The sequence below is a fragment of the Choloepus didactylus genome, chromosome 2 (genome assembly GCF_015220235.1).
Source record: "Choloepus didactylus isolate mChoDid1 chromosome 2, mChoDid1.pri, whole genome shotgun sequence".
Classification (NCBI taxonomy): Eukaryota; Metazoa; Chordata; class Mammalia; order Pilosa; family Megalonychidae; genus Choloepus; species Choloepus didactylus.
Window position 1 is genome coordinate 233581388 of NC_051308.1, and position 14534 is coordinate 233595921.

Below are 14534 nucleotides of genomic sequence, written 5' to 3' on the forward strand. Positions count from 1 at the left end.
ACCTCCCAGGATGCTCCCCAACCCCAAGAAGCCCCCTGAGCCCATCGCGCCTTTGGGAAGCTCCAGGAGAGGAGTGACCTGCCTCCCGAGAAGAGCAGTGCCTCCCTCTGCCCTTAGGATGTCGGTTTGGGGTCCTCCAGAGCCTCTCCGGGGCATAGAACTCCCATTGTTCCAGCCCCCCTCTCCCATCCCAGACTGGCCAGACCGGTTCTGGGCCAGGGGGGCGGGGAGCAGGCACGTTAGGACAGCCGCCCGCCCGCCTGCGAGGTTCCCTCCACCTTCACCTCCCCCTCCCCGCCCCACACAATACCCGGGCGCTTGCATTGCCTGGCTTAGGGGCCACGCTGACATCGCCCCCCCGAGGGCCTGGCTGCAGCCCCAGAGTCCCCAGGGTGGCCTGGAGCCCTGGACGGTGCCAGCAGCTGGACGGAGCGCCCTGGCTGAGGTAGGGCCCCACCCCGGTGCCAGCAGCCCCGTCCTCCTCCCGCCAGTTTTCTCCCAGCCAGTCCTTTGTGCCGCCTGCCCGGCCTGTGATTCAGGCCCTGACCCACTTGTGGTCTCCTGGGGCTCAGCAGCCTGCGTGGCCTGGATCCCCCTTCCAGCCATGACCTCCTGCCTGGCTTTGTCCCTTAAGGGGCTGAGGGGCCCCGGCAGGGTCCCTGCTCCTCTGGGCAGCAGGTCCAGGGCATGAGGGTGGGGCAGGGAAAAGCTGGGCCCGGGAGGCCAGAGGCACTTCCCTGGGACCGTGGTTGGGTCCAGGGGCCTTCTCGGCCTGGAGAGAGTCTTAGGATGACACAGGTTTCTCAGAGGGCACTGCTGGGAGGGATGTTAGTGGTCACTTTACAGACAGGGACCCTGAGGCCCAGGAAAGGGTCATGACTTGCCTAAGGCCACACAGCTGGTCAGTGTCAGCACCAGGCCTTGAACCCTGAGCAGGTTTTCTTCCCTGTGGTTCCAGAATGGTCCTTGCCTTCTGGGCACTAGAGTCTCTGTCCTATGACCAAGCCTGGGCAGGCAATGTCCCCACTACCTGGGGCCAGTTTTCTTCCTGAGGGTTATTTTTTTTCCTAGCAGGGATGCACTGTGCACAATTTGAACATAATTCTGTCCTCGTTTGATCCCCAACATTGAGGTTGGGTGGGATGGGTGACATCTCTGGAAGGCCACGGGGCTGGCATCTCAGCTAGATGGGTCATTCCCCTTGCCTCTTGAAAAAAGAAGTGGAGGCTGCCTCCAGCTTCCCTCCCCAGACAGCCTTCCACCTCACCCTCACTCCCACCAAGCCTCCTCCTCCAAGGCCTTGAATTGGGGGTGCTCCTGCCCCAAGGGCTCCATGTTTGGCTCATGTACCCTTGCAACCAATGTGGGAGTTGGGGTGGGGTGGGAGGGGAAATGTGGCTTCCAGAACCCAAGTAGAGAGAATCTCCCAGAATACAAGGGCTAGGGGCACTTGTGTGTGCTTGCACACGTATGCATGGAAGCAACTGGAATTTTTATGTTTAAGATTTCTTGAAGAGAAAGAGCTGTCTGGTGGGCAGCAGTCCCTGTGTCTCCGTCCCCATGCTCCTACAAAGTGGGGTGTGTTTCCCCCTCGCTGCCTCAGTTTCCCCATCCGCTCATGGTCCAAGCCATCCCCTTACCTAGAGAAATATTGATGATAGTAAAAATACCCAGAAGAATGACTATCAATTACAAAGCTCCCATTATGTGTAGGTGCTCTTACATGTGTTTTTGTTAATTCTCACATTAGCGTTATGAAGTAGGTATGACTATCCTATTTGCCTGAAGAGAAAACTGAGGCTGACAGAGTCTTGTTCAGATGGGCTGCCTGGGTGTGGTCAGGCCTAAGGGGTACAATTACAGCTACCCCTGTGCCCCCTCCTCTTCCCCTCAGCCCCCAAGCAAGGGGTAAAGAGAGAAGGGGGAAGCAATTAAGGGGCTGAGCAGAGAGAGTGGGGCCCAGGCACAGATCCTCTTGTCCCCTCCTTGGTCCTCTCCTCCCTCCCTCTTTCCCAGGGTCACCAACACTGTTGCTGTCTCTCTCAGGCCAAGGACCTCTCCCTATCTATGTGTACCTTGGAGTCCCTCGGAGTTTCCGCTGTGGCACAGTTAGCTGTCACCTCCTCCAGGAAGCCTTCCTGGAATGCTCACCTCTTGTTGAGCCCTGCACCCTACTCTGATGGTTCCTCTGGCTTGGCATTTGCCAACCTGGATGATGACTGTTTTTGTTTTGGGCTCCTCCACTAGACTGGCAACTCCATGTGGCAGGGGTTTCCATCTGTTTCCATGGGTTTCTCTGGTCACCACATTCTGCTTTTGCCTTTGAGCATCTTGTCTGTCTGAAATTTTCACTGGTCTCTGCCTCTCTGACTCCATCTCTGGGTCCCTGCATGTTTCCGTGTCTGTGGTTTTTCTGTTTTTTGAGCGCTTTGGGGTCTCAGTTTCTGAGTTCCTTTCTGAAAGCGTTCTGTTTCTCTAGGTCTCTACCTCTCGGTTTCTCACCCTCTGTCTCCTGGGTCTTCTGGCCGTGCTGGGCTGGGCACTGCCCTTTCGGCTTGAGGGGGCCCCTGGGGGGGTTCCTTGCTGCCCCGTCTGCCCACAGTGAGGCCAGGCTAGGGCAGGCCCCCGCCCAGCCCGCCGCCCGCTCCCTCCCTCCCCACCCGCTTGCCTCACCACAGGGTTTGATGAATCAAACTCTTTGTCTGGGTGGGATCTCCCCCAGCCAGCTGGGCAGAGAGGGCTTCCCCTGCTGGAGCAGCCGAACAGCATCAGCAGCGGGCCTCGCCGGAGAGGTGAGGGGCTGCAGGAGGGTGACCAGCGGAGGGCCATGGGGCAAGGGCTCTGGGGGCTTGGACCCCTGGGATCACTAGGTCTGCCCCAAGGCTCCGGCGGCCTCCCTGGGGATGACTTCCTGCCCAGGGAGGACCGCTTCAGCCTGGCCTGATCCTAAGGCTGGAGCTGGAGCTGGGGTCCGGAAGAACCCGTCCCTCTCTCACCCCAAGCTGGGGGGCTGGGATGCCACCCCGCCCTTCTCCAGGGTGGTGGTCCGCCTGCCAGCTTGGCATGGGTGTGGGCACTGCTCAGTGCCGAAGGCTGCAACTCTGGGCATGGGGGTGGGGGTGGGGTGGGCAACACCAAAGCAAGGGCTTCTGGGCCTGTGTGTTTGCCTGGCCTGTGAATGGGAATTGAACATGTGTGCAAGAAAGCTTGAGTGGTTGTGTGGGCAGTGTGTGTGTGTACCTTTGTGTTTGTGAGAAAGTGTCTTTGTGCAGCTGTATGTAGTTGTGTACAAAAGTGTGTGAATGTGTGAACCTATGTATTTGAAATGTCTGAGTGTGTCTGTCAAAGTGTTTGTGTCAATGCACTTGTGTACTGGGTTTGTGTGACATTGTGCGTATCTGTTTGTCTGTACGTCAGTGTGTGTTAGAGACTGTGGAGGTGGTTAAGAGCACAGACTTGGGAACTAGGCTAACTGGTATTGAATCCTGGCTCCACCATTTCCCAAATAGCAGCCTCTTGGGGCCTCACTTTATTCACCTATAAAATGGGGATAACAGCTTATAGGATTGTCGTGAAGATTAAATAAGATAATGTGTGCTAAGCACTTGGTCTGTTACTCAGTAAGTGCCAAGTAAGTATTGGCAATTACTACGAAATTACATGTGTCAATGTGTTTGTACAGATGTGTGTACACCTGTGTACACTGGGATTTGTCCAGGCTTCTGGGACATGATAGCTTCCTGGCCAGCCCTGCTGTCCAGTGTCTGGCTCTGATACCCTTTCCCCTGCAGGCCCAGGTGGGTGGCAGAGCAAAGGAGGAATGGACTGTGGGTCACCTGCCACCCTCCAGTCCCACCTGGCTGGGCCACCTGGCACTGCCCACCACCCAGTGGCTGTGTGCCAGCAGGAGAGTCTGTCCTTTGTGGAGCTGCCCACCCTGCAGCCTCCGAGCCCTGTCTGTCTGGACCTCTTCCCCGTTGCCCCGGAGGAGCTGCGGGCTCCCGGCAGTCGCTGGTCCCTGGGGACCCCTGCTCCCCTCCAAGGACTGCTATGGCCACCATCCCCAGGAGGCCCCGACACCGAGATCACCCCCAGCGGTGGGATGCGGCCAAGCAGGGCTGGCAGCTGGCCGCACTGCCCCGGTGCTCAGCCCCCAGCTCCGGAGGGACCCTGGAGTCCCCAGCACCCACAGCCCCAGCGCCGGGCCAGCCATGGCTCAGAGAAGAAGTCAGCCTGTAAGTCACCCTGGGAGGGAGGGGGGTCCAGTGGGTCTGCTAGGGGAGGGGCTGGGTGGCTCTTTTAGGACGCTTTATACCCCAGAGTTCCCCAAACAGGACATGTGGTAGGTTTCAGCGATAAAGGGCCTAGAGCTCAGGGAAGGCGAGTGAGCTGTCCAAGGTTACACAGCATGTAAGTGGCTGTCCTGGGCACCACTGCCCTCTGCCCACTGCAGTCTGTCACCAGGCTTTCTCCTCCCCACCCCTTGTTGATCCCAAGGCTCTGGGGATCAGATCCTAGCAAAAACACAGGTCCTTCCCTTGGGCACAGTGCCCAAACTGCCTTCGGTGCTCAGGGCCACAGGACAGTAGTGGGCAGGGGCTTGGGAGAGACCCCAGTGGGTGTCAGCCCGAGCATCACGCTTCCCCCCAGGGCGCAAGATGCGGGTGTACCAGTGTGAGGAGACCGCTGGCAGCCCCGAGGCCCAGGCCGCCCTCCTGGAGCATGGCCGGGCAGCGAGGGAGCAGGCTCTGAGCACCGAGGAGCCCAGGCCACCGGAGCTGTCCGGGCCCACCCGAGTGGGCCTCGAGGGGCCTGAGCGGAGGCGCTTCTCAGCGTCTGAGCTGATGACCCGGCTGCACTCCTCCCTGCGTCTGGGGCGGAACTCGGCCGCCAGGGCCCTGACCTCAGGGTCAGGCACCGGAGCAGTCCGGGAAGGTACCAGCTCCTCCTGTGGGCCCCGAGAGCACCCCATGAGTTGGATGTGGGGTGGGGGCATGGCCGGCTCCCTGACACCTGAGGCTGGGTGCTGGTCAGCTGGGGTGTGGGGCTCCGGTGCCAGGGCCACTCTCGGGTCTCACCCTCCCCAGGGAAAGCGTCAGGAAGGGAGTCCCGCAGTGGAGAGATGAAGGTGGTTGGCATCGCGCCGCCAGCCCCCGTTGACCCCGCTGAGGGCCACGGCGGCTGGACCGAGCCCAGGTACCACCTCCCGCTCAGGGCTCGGGTCTGAGGCTGGGTGAGGGCCAAGAAGGGCCCTGACGCCGGCTCTTTCCCAGGCTGGACTCTCAGGAAGAGCCGACTCTGGGTTCGAGAAGCAGCAGCGAGCGGCGCCAGTCGCGGTTCCTCCTTAATTGTACGTGAAAAGGGGTCAGAGAGGAACGGGGGTGGGGGGCGGGGGGACGGAGACAGTGACAGAGAATTAGGAAACGGGCTTGGAGAGTTGGGAGGAGGTAGGGATCGTGCAAGACGGAGGGAATTGAATTCCCAGTGTCTAGCACAGGGGCTGGCACACAGCTGGTGCTCAATTAGTGTTTACTGAATGAAGGAAGGAAGGATTCCCTGTGTCCTGCTATCCTAATAATCATATGGGTTGGTTAAGAGCAGCAGGCTCCTGGGGGCCGGGGAGGAGGCGGGCTGGGGCTGCCGGGCGCCCCACGGCCCTCCCCGCCCCTCTCCCCGCCCAGCGGTCCTCTACCAGGAATACAGCGACGTGGCCAGCGCCCGCGAGCTGCGGCGGCAGCAGCGCGAGGAGGAGGGCCCGGGGGACGAGGCCGAGGGCGCGGAGGAGGGGCCGGGGCCGCCGCGCGTCAACCTCTCCCCCAGCAGCTCCTTCCGGGCGCAGCGCTCGGCGCGAGGCTCCACCTTCTCGCTGTGGCAGGACATCCCCGACGTGCGCGGCAGCGGCGTCCTGGCCACGCTGAGCCTGCGCGACTGCAAACTGCAGGAGGTGCCCGCGGGGACCGGAGGGGTGGGGCCGCAGGGGGCGGGGCCGGGGCGGGGCCAGGGGGCGGCAAGCCGTGGGCGGTGGTCGCCGGGAATACTAGACACTAGGAGGTGGATCCGGGACTTAGCGGGGCGGGGGCCACGGGGAGCCGGGGCCTGTGGGGCGATGGGATGAGACGGAGAAAGCAGGGCCACAAAAGGGGCGATCCCATGGGACCATCAACGTGCAGGGCAGGTGCTAGAACCTGACAAAGTGGGGCTAGCTGCAAGCGAGGGTAAGAGCGGTGGTGAACCTGGAAGAGGGGGCGAGGTCAGAGGTGGGACCCACGGGGAAGAAGCCTAGAATGGGGCAGGGCCAGAGGAGGGGCGGAATCTGCGCCCGGCCCTGCGGGGCTGCGAGAGCTGAAAGCCAGGACAGAGGAGGGGCGGAGCCACCGGAGAGCAACGCGTGGTGGGCGGGGGACGAGGCGAGACCAAGAGCAGGGGCGTGGTCACCCGGGGGCGGGGACATTGTGAGGGGCGGGGCCCTCGACTGATCAAGGCGGGACCGGCACCGTAGGAGGCGGGGCTAGAGGAGGGGCGGGTCATTCGGGGGTGGGCCTAGAGAGGGGGCGGGGACGCTGGAGCTCGGGGGTGAGTGTTGCGAGGCCTGGGGTCCCGGTGGGCCGGGCCGGCCCTTTCAGCCCCGCGTCCGCTCTGCCCAGGCCAAGTTTGAGCTGATCACGTCCGAGGCCTCGTACATCCACAGCCTGTCGGTGGCCGTGGGCCACTTCTTGGGCTCGGCGGAGCTGAGCGAGTCTCTGGGGGCTCAGGACAAGCAGTGGCTGTTCTCCAAACTGCCCGAGGTCAAGAGCACCAGCGAGAGGTGAAGGAGTGCCCTTGGCCTGGCCTGGGGGCGGGGGCGGGAGAGAGGTGAGCCTGGGGTTGGCGGGGTCTCCCAGGCTCGGGTCTCCGCGGTGCCCCTGACCCCTCGCCGACCCCTCAGGTTCTTGCAGGAGCTGGAGCAGCGGCTGGAGGCGGACGTGCTGCGCTTTAGCGTGTGCGACGTGGTACTGCGCCACTGCCCGGCCTTCCGCCGCGTCTACCTGCCCTACGTCACCAACCAGGCCTACCAGGAGCGCACCTACCAGCGCCTGCTGTAGGGCTGGGGGCCCCGAAGGGGGGCGGGGGGGATTGATAGGGTGAAACCCAACTTCAAGCACCTGGAGAACCCATGGGGTGTCTGGATCACGGAGTTCAGGCCCCCCTGTGACCCTAGACCCCTTCTCATTTTCCAGCTTGGAGAACCCCAAATTCCCTGGCATCCTGGCTCACCTGGAAGAGTCCCCCGTGTGCCAGCGTCTGCCCCTCACGTCCTTCCTCATCCTTCCCTTCCAAAGGATCACCCGCCTCAAGATGCTGGTGGAGGTACCTGGAGGGCACCGGCTGGCCAGCGAGGGCTGGGGCTGGGAGATGCCACTGCCACCTCCATAGCCCCTTCTGGGTGCCCATGGGTGGGCAAGGTCATGATGGGGGAGGTCGCGGCCAGCCTCAGTGCACCTACCCCACACTCCAGAACATCCTGAAGCGGACAGCACAGGGTTCCGAAGACGAAGACATGGCCACCAAGGCCTTCAATGCACTCAAGGAGGTGAGCTCAGCCGGGCAGGAGCTGTCTGGTTCCCACGGACATCCCCAGAACCCCAACATGTCTCTAAAAGAGCTAGCAGCCTTCAGCGTCTCTGGTCCCCGGGCGGGAGTCTGAGGCTGGGCTCCAGAAAGTAGGGTCCAGGGGGCTGCAGGTGACCCACCCACGGCCTTCCCAGCTGGTGCAAGAGTGCAACGCCAGCGTGCAGTCCATGAAGAGGACCGAGGAGCTCATCCACCTGAGCAAGAAGATCCACTTTGAGGGCAAGGTGCATGCCTGCGGCTGGGGGAAGGGCGGGCACACAAAGGGGCAGCCCTTGTTTCCTCCTTCCCTGGAGGATGCAGGTCCGTTCATCACTGCCCCTGCCCTCCCACCCCCCGGCCTGTGCCCTCTACCCTGGTGCCTCTGGGCCTGACCTGCCCTCTCCTCTCGCCTACTCCCTGCCCCAGATCTTCCCACTGATCTCTCAGGCCCGCTGGCTGGTGCGACACGGGGAGCTGGTGGAGCTGGCACCGCTGCCTGTGGCACCCCCTGCCAAGCTGAAGCTGTCCAGCAAGGCGGTCTACCTGCACCTGTTCAATGACTGCCTGCTGCTCTCCCGGCGGAAGGAGTGAGTCAGGGCAGGGTGGGTGGTCAGGAGAGGGGAGCTGGGCTCTCTTCTCACTGATGGGCTCACAACCAGCCCATCAGGGGGCCCTGGGCCTCAGCCCGTCCAAGACCCTGGGCCTTGGAGTCTCCCATGGTGAAGGCAGAGATGCAAGGCAGGTGCATCTTCCAGACCAGAGAATCAAGGGCTGGGCTGTGTGCAGGGGACTGGGCACTCTCGGTTCTGACCTGAAGCTGGTTAGAGCAGAGATTAAGAGCTCAGTGCTGGAGTCCCAGCTCTGCCCTGGGTAATAATAATAATAGCCAACATTTGCATGAGTGCCTATTCTTTGCCAGGTGTGCTCTTTGGATTATTCCCTTTAATCCTTTGAGCACCTCCCTTGTTAATCTCAAAATCATGGCGCTAATAAGTGGAGGAGCCAGGAAGAGCCCAGGTCTGCCTGATGCCAGATCCCAGGCTCTGAACCACTGAGCTATCCTGCCTTTCATCTGTCGAGTAGAGCCTGACACGTGGGGCTGTTGGGAGAATCAGAGTGACAATAATGCATGAGAAGAACTTAGCACAGTGCCCAACACACCGTGAGCACTCTCTCAGTATTAGCTGGGACAATGATAAGTGAGGAAAGAGAAAGAAGACTTCCTGGAGGAGGTGAGCCTTAAGGCTGGGGATGAGGGATGGATGTCTTATGTTATGGGAAGAGTTCATTCCTGATTTTTTCATTCGTTTGAGCAACCATAATGAACCCTCCTGTACCAGGCCCTCTGGTGAGTGCTGGGGACATAAAAATGAGTGAGACTTGTTCTCTGCTCTCGGGAGCTCTCAGACCAGTGAAAACACATCCTGATAACCAGAAGATCAGGGTTATGATGGAAGCAGAGTGTACTGGTACTATGGCAGCCCCTAGTGTGGGGTGAGAATCAGTAAAGCGTCACAGAGGAAAGAACATTTGAACGGGGTTTTGAAGGATGATTAGGAGTTTTCCAGGTAGAGAAGGAGGTTTGGAGCTATAGTAAAGACACAGGAGGATATAAGAGCAGAATGTGTTTGGTGAATGATGAAGCCTAATGTGTCTAGATTTGTAGAGAGGAAGGGCAGGAGAGAGAAGCTGGGTTGGTGAATGTCATGGTAGAAAGGTTGGACTTATTCTGAGGGCATAGGGAGCCATGGAGAGAGTTAGGCAGAGGAGTGACATTTTACTCCTGGCCAATTTGGAGGACGGATTGGAGGCGGAGAGAGCAGAGGCTCTTGCAATTGTCCAGGTAAGAGTGGAATGGAGCCTTCCACTCCAGAATTGGCAGAAGCCTTGGGATAAGTGGATTCCAGGGCCACTGAGGTGCAGAAATAGGTCATGGCTACTGGTTAGGTGTATGTGTGGTGTGGGGAGAAAAGAGGCAAGGGTGACTTCTGAGTTTCCTCTTGGGCAACTTGGGGGGTCTTTTACTGGGATGGGGAATGTTGAAAGGGATCTGGTTTGGAGCAGAAGATCTGGAGTTCTGTTTAGGCAGGTTGAGATGAAGGAACCTCATCTCATCCTCCACCAACCCACCTACCCACCCATCCATCCACCCATCCATCCACCTACTCATCACCACCACCCCCCATCCACCCATCCATTCCACAAATATTTATTGAACCCAAATTGTGGGCCAGGCAGTATCAGGGATATAGCAGCGAACAAGATGGACAAATTCCGCCTCCCTATCAGGGCTTTAGACACTCAACAGGGAAGCTGTCTCGTCTTGGGGAGCTGTTCAGTTGGCTCTTTAGAACCGGAGCTCAAAGGGGAGAGGTTTATAGAGAAGTTGAAAGCATGCCTGGGGACCAGGGGCTGTTCTCCATCACCTTCCACTTCTGTCAACAAGCCAGCAGGAATGGTGTTCCCAATTGCCTTTTGGGACTTTGCTGGCCGTCGTGGTGGCCAATGGCTTGCCAGGGGTGTAAACAACCCATTCTCCCTTCCAATCAGAACTCACCTTGTCCTGAGAAGGGGGCAGAGGGAAGCCCGGGCCTGGGCTGGGCTGACCTCCCTTCCCACTGCTCCTACAGGCTGGGCAAATTTGCCGTCTTCGTCCACGCCAAGATGGCTGAGTTGCAGGTGAAGGACTTGAGTCTGAAGCTTCAGGGCATCCCTGGCCACGTCTTCCTCCTCCATCTCCTCCCCGGGCAACACACGAAGCACCAGTTCCTGCTGAGGGCCCGGACGGAGTGAGTAGCCCCTGGATGGGCCAGGGACCAGGGGTGGGGAAGGAGGCCGCTGGGAGGACGCACCATCCCTGACCTTCCCCAGGTGCCCAGTTCTCCCCTGACTTGGGCAGAGAGCAAGGTTGGGTGGGCAGAGCAGTGGTCTCTGCTGCAGCAGAGTGGGCTGGCCAGCTCCTCTGCCTTTGGCTTCAGGAGGGTGACATATGGCAGAACATGGACCAAGCTGGCATCCAGGAGGCTTCTGGTCCTGCTCTGTTCTTCTGCTCAGCACTGGGTGGGGCACAGGCTGATGAACAGAGCAGTGGGGTGGGCCCTGGGTTGGGGGACATGACCTGGGTCCTGAGTCTGGACATGACAGCCAGTTCTCCCAGCCCTGCCTTCTGTGGCCCGGCACTGGGGGACTGTGCTTTGCGTGGTGTGACATCTCAGCCCTGTTCCCCCAGGAGTGAAAAGCAGCGATGGATCTCAGCCATGTGCCCCTCCAGCCCCCAGGAGGACAAGGAGATCATCAGTGAGGGGGAAGGTAGCCAGGCACCTGCCGCCCCTACCTCCCGCCTCCCACTTCCCCCCACCTCCCCCGGGTTCCCGTCCCCTGGTCTGGGACTTCCTTGCTCTGCCCCTCTCCTCCGGTCCTGGGTGCCATGTGGGGTCAGCAGGGAGTGAGGCCAGCTGGCTTGGGGCAGTCAGGGGAGGCTCTGCAGAACCTTGAAGGACGGGCAAGATTTATCAGACCCTTTAGGACATGGGCAGCACTTGGAGATTACAGAATCCTTTTATATCCTCCCATTTGTTTCCCAGACAAGGCCTATTTACAGGTGAGAAGACAGAGACTCAGAGAGGTGAAGCGAACTGCCCAAGGTCACCCAGCTAGTGAGTGGCAGAACTGGGGGACTGGAAGTCGGGTCTGTCTCTGTCTTCACATCAGTTATAAAGAGGACAGGAACCAGAGTGGCCATGGTGTGTGGGGAGGTGGTGGTGGAGGGGGCAGGGTCAGTGAGGGGTTTGCTCAGTTGGGGCAGAGGCTTCTCTTGGGTGTGATGTGAGGTTGGTAAGAGAGGGTGCAGCCCAGTCACAGAGGACCTTGATATAGTGGGTGCTAGGTAGCTATTGAAGGTATTTGAGCACAGAGTTAGGGATGAGTGAAGGGGAAGGAAGGGAAATCATTTCTATCAAGCACCTGTCATATGCCAGGGTGCTTTCCTTATGCATTTATGTTATTTAATCCTCACAACAACCCTGTCAGGTAGGCTCATTTTCCTTGTTTTTTCATATTGGAGGAAACTGAAGCTCGGAGAGGTTAAGTGACTTGCCCAAGGTCACACAGCCAGTTGCTGGCAGAGCTGGAATTCCAGCCAGGTCTGACCCCAGAGCCTGTGCCTTCTGGTGCTGTCAGCCTGCCCAGTCTGGTGGTGGGAACTGAGGGCCTGGAGTGAAGCAGAGTCTCTGGCTGGAGTTAGGGGTCCTGCATGGGGCAGGGTGGGGCGGTGAGCACTTCCTCCAGAGATGTGTCCAGGGAAGGGCCCCGAAGGATGAGGGAGACAGCCACAGTCACAAAAAGATCTGGAGAAGAGCAGTGCCTGCAGGAGGAACAGCCAGTGCAGGGGCCCTGAGGCAGGAGGGATTTTGGGTTAAAGAACAGCAGGAAGGCCAGTGTGGCTGGCGCGTCACAAGCTATGGGGAGATGGGAGAAGGTGAGGTTTGCCAGGGGCATCACCATATCCCTCAGGACCTTGTAAGCTGGGGGCTTCTGAACAGGGAGTGACTAGTTGAGGAGGGTGGACCAGAGGGACACCAGAGGGTGACGGGGCATCCGAAGGGGGCATCCAAAGGGACCGTCACTGTTTTGTGGGATGTCCGGAGTAGGGGTGTCTGGGAGCAGGTGGACGTCAGGGCCTGGGGTCAGGAGGAAAGTTGACACAGAAGCAGTAACTCGGGTCCCCAGGGCTTGTATTTTGGGGCAGAGAGGAGAGGAGTGACGGGGTGAGCTGGCACGCAGACCTGCAGCGTGGGAGGGGCACGGGAAAAGAGACAGCACCCTCCCACCCCCTCATGTCCTCCCACTGCCCCTCCCTGTCCCGCCCCTGCCCCCTCCTGCCCTCAGGATTTCCCTGAGCCCCTCCCTTGGGCTGTCAGACTGCCCCCAGGTTCAGTGCGTCCGGACCTACAAGGCCCTGCAGCCGGATGAACTGACCCTGGAGAAGACTGACATCCTGGCAGTGAGGACCTGGACCGGCGATGGTGAGGGGCTCCCGGGACGGCCTCCCCCGCGGGGCCTATGTGGGCAGAAGGTAGCTGGATGGCTAAGACATCACCGGCAGAGGTTATGCAAATGTTGGTTAACCACAGCAGGCGGAAAGAATTGAGTTAGACAGAAGGAGGAACTTCCTGCTTGTGAAGGTGTCGGATGGAGAGTGACAAGGGAGTGTGGGAAACACCCTCCTAGGAGGCTGTTAGGCAGAACGGGTCAGAAGGGCCTCTAGGGTACTGCTGGAGCAGGGTCCTTCCTGGAGCTGGCAGATGCTGCGGTGAGGTTATGCTGGCCCCAGGGGTGCAGATGAGGCTGGCATCAGGGCAGAGGCAGCCCCTCCCAGGCCTGGGCCTGGCACCCCTTTCATGCCGCTGATGCTGCCCCTGGCCTGTGTGCCCCTAGGCTGGCTGGAGGGGGTCCGCCTGGCAGACGGCGAGAAGGGGTGGGTGCCGCAGGCCTACGTGGAAGAGATCAGCAGCCTCAGTGCTCGCCTCCGCAACCTCCGGGAGAACAGGCGGGTCACGAGTGCTGCCAGCAAACTGGGGGAGCCCCCCGCATGATGGGCGGCTGCGGCTGGTGACACCAGCTCCAGGCCCAGCCCCTGGACAGTTCTGGAGGGGGCCTGCAGCAACATCACGCCCTCAGCCACTGCTGCTGGCACTTCTGCTTGTGGCCCTGGCATCGAGGGCGTGGGCTGGACACAGAGACGGCACAGGCCCCCAAAGGGTCTCCCTGTCCTTGATGCTTCCTCTGGTGTGGGGGCCACAGTGGGTGACCTCTGATATCTGGAAAAGACTTGGGTCCCCTCCCTTCCGTGCCCCTGGCTGTTGGTCCTCCTGGCAGGGACCTGGCTGGGGAAGGGGCTGGTGCTGATGGATACGGGGACCTGTGTGTATCGGGGGTCTCCTCCCTGGCTGGAGCCTGAGTTGCTGTGACTTGTTTGTAAATAAACTCCCCTAATGCCTCGGCGTGGAGTCTGATGCTGCCCCCACCCCAGCCCCATTTCCCCAGCTCGAGATCAGCAGGGTCCCTGGCATCCTCCGATTTGCCTTTCTCTAGAGCTCACCTCTTAACCAGAGGAGGGTAACCAGGGTGGCAGAGGGGCTGTACATTAGTCAGGCTGCTTTCAGCTGCAAATAACAAGACAGATTCAAAGAGGCCTAAATATTAAAGAGCACTGATTAGTTCTTCTGTTAGTTGTTTATGGCTGCTGAAACAAAACACCACACCCTCCGTGTCTTAAAACAGAAATTTGTTTTCTCAGTTCTCAAAGCCAGAAGTCCAGAATTAGTACCACTGGGCCAAAATCCAGGTGTCAGCAGGGCCCCGTTCCCTCCGGAGGCTCCAGGGGAGAGCCCATTCCTGGCCTCCTCCAGCTTCTGGTAGCTGCCAGCATTCCTCGGCTTGCAGCCACCACATTCCAGTCTTCTATGTGGTGTGTCTGTGTCAGCTCTCCTCCTGGCTTCTTCTATAAAGATACATGGGATTGCATTCAGGTTTCACCAGGATAATCCAGGATAAACTCCCTGTCTCAAGATTCCTAATTTAATCACATTTGCAAAGAGCCTTAAAATTTTTTTTTTCCCGTATAAGTTAACATTCTGCAGGTTCCAGGGATTAGGACATGCATATCTGTTTTGGAGGGGGGCAGGCATTGATCATCCTACTGTAGTTCTCATAACTGAGACGTTTAGAGGCCGTTCAGGCTTCAGGCAAGGCTTGATCCAGCAGCTCAGTGATGTCACAGATGACCTAGCTATTTCCATCTCTCTACTCCACTGTCCTTGGCGTGGCTTCATCCTGAGGCTTCCAGAGGCTTCTTCATTCTCATCCAACACATAGGAAGAGAATTGTCTTTGTCCTACCTTTCCCAGTTAAAGTCCCAGGATTCTTTCTAATTGGACCAGCTT

The 14534-nt window shown here is 59.4% G+C and overlaps 1 protein-coding gene across 2 annotated transcripts; it reads left to right on the forward strand.

Annotated features, from left to right (window-relative positions):
* The first annotated feature begins 313 nt into the window (after positions 1-313).
* ARHGEF19 (Rho guanine nucleotide exchange factor 19) lies at positions 314-13593 on the forward strand. Of its 2 annotated transcripts, none has more exons than XM_037828408.1 (16): positions 314-445; positions 3792-4235; positions 4651-4935; positions 5088-5196; positions 5274-5350; positions 5682-5944; positions 6645-6805; positions 6926-7078; positions 7218-7347; positions 7496-7570; positions 7746-7835; positions 8017-8177; positions 10221-10379; positions 10820-10899; positions 12510-12614; positions 13027-13593. In XM_037828408.1, exons 2-16 carry the CDS (start codon positions 3821-3823, stop codon positions 13182-13184), a joined length of 2421 nt encoding a protein of 806 aa, XP_037684336.1. In that variant the 5' UTR covers positions 314-445; positions 3792-3820; the 3' UTR covers positions 13185-13593. The 2 variants fall into 2 exon arrangements, with proteins under 2 accessions (XP_037684336.1, XP_037684337.1); XM_037828409.1 differs by lacking the exon at positions 314-445 and adding an exon at positions 2747-2792.
* Positions 13594-14534: the final 941 nt, after the last annotated feature.

Bases quoted from the DNA above. Each gene is read 5' to 3' on its own strand.
- ARHGEF19 (XM_037828408.1), top strand. From the start codon at position 3,821: ATGGACTGTGGGTCACCTGCCACCCTCCAGTCCCACCTGGCTGGGCCA. The intron at 7,079-7,217 runs GTAGGGCTGGGG...CTCATTTTCCAG, and splicing joins CGCACCTACCAGCGCCTGCT to CTTGGAGAACCCCAAATTCC. The intron at 7,571-7,745 runs GTGAGCTCAGCC...CGGCCTTCCCAG, and splicing joins CCTTCAATGCACTCAAGGAG to CTGGTGCAAGAGTGCAACGC.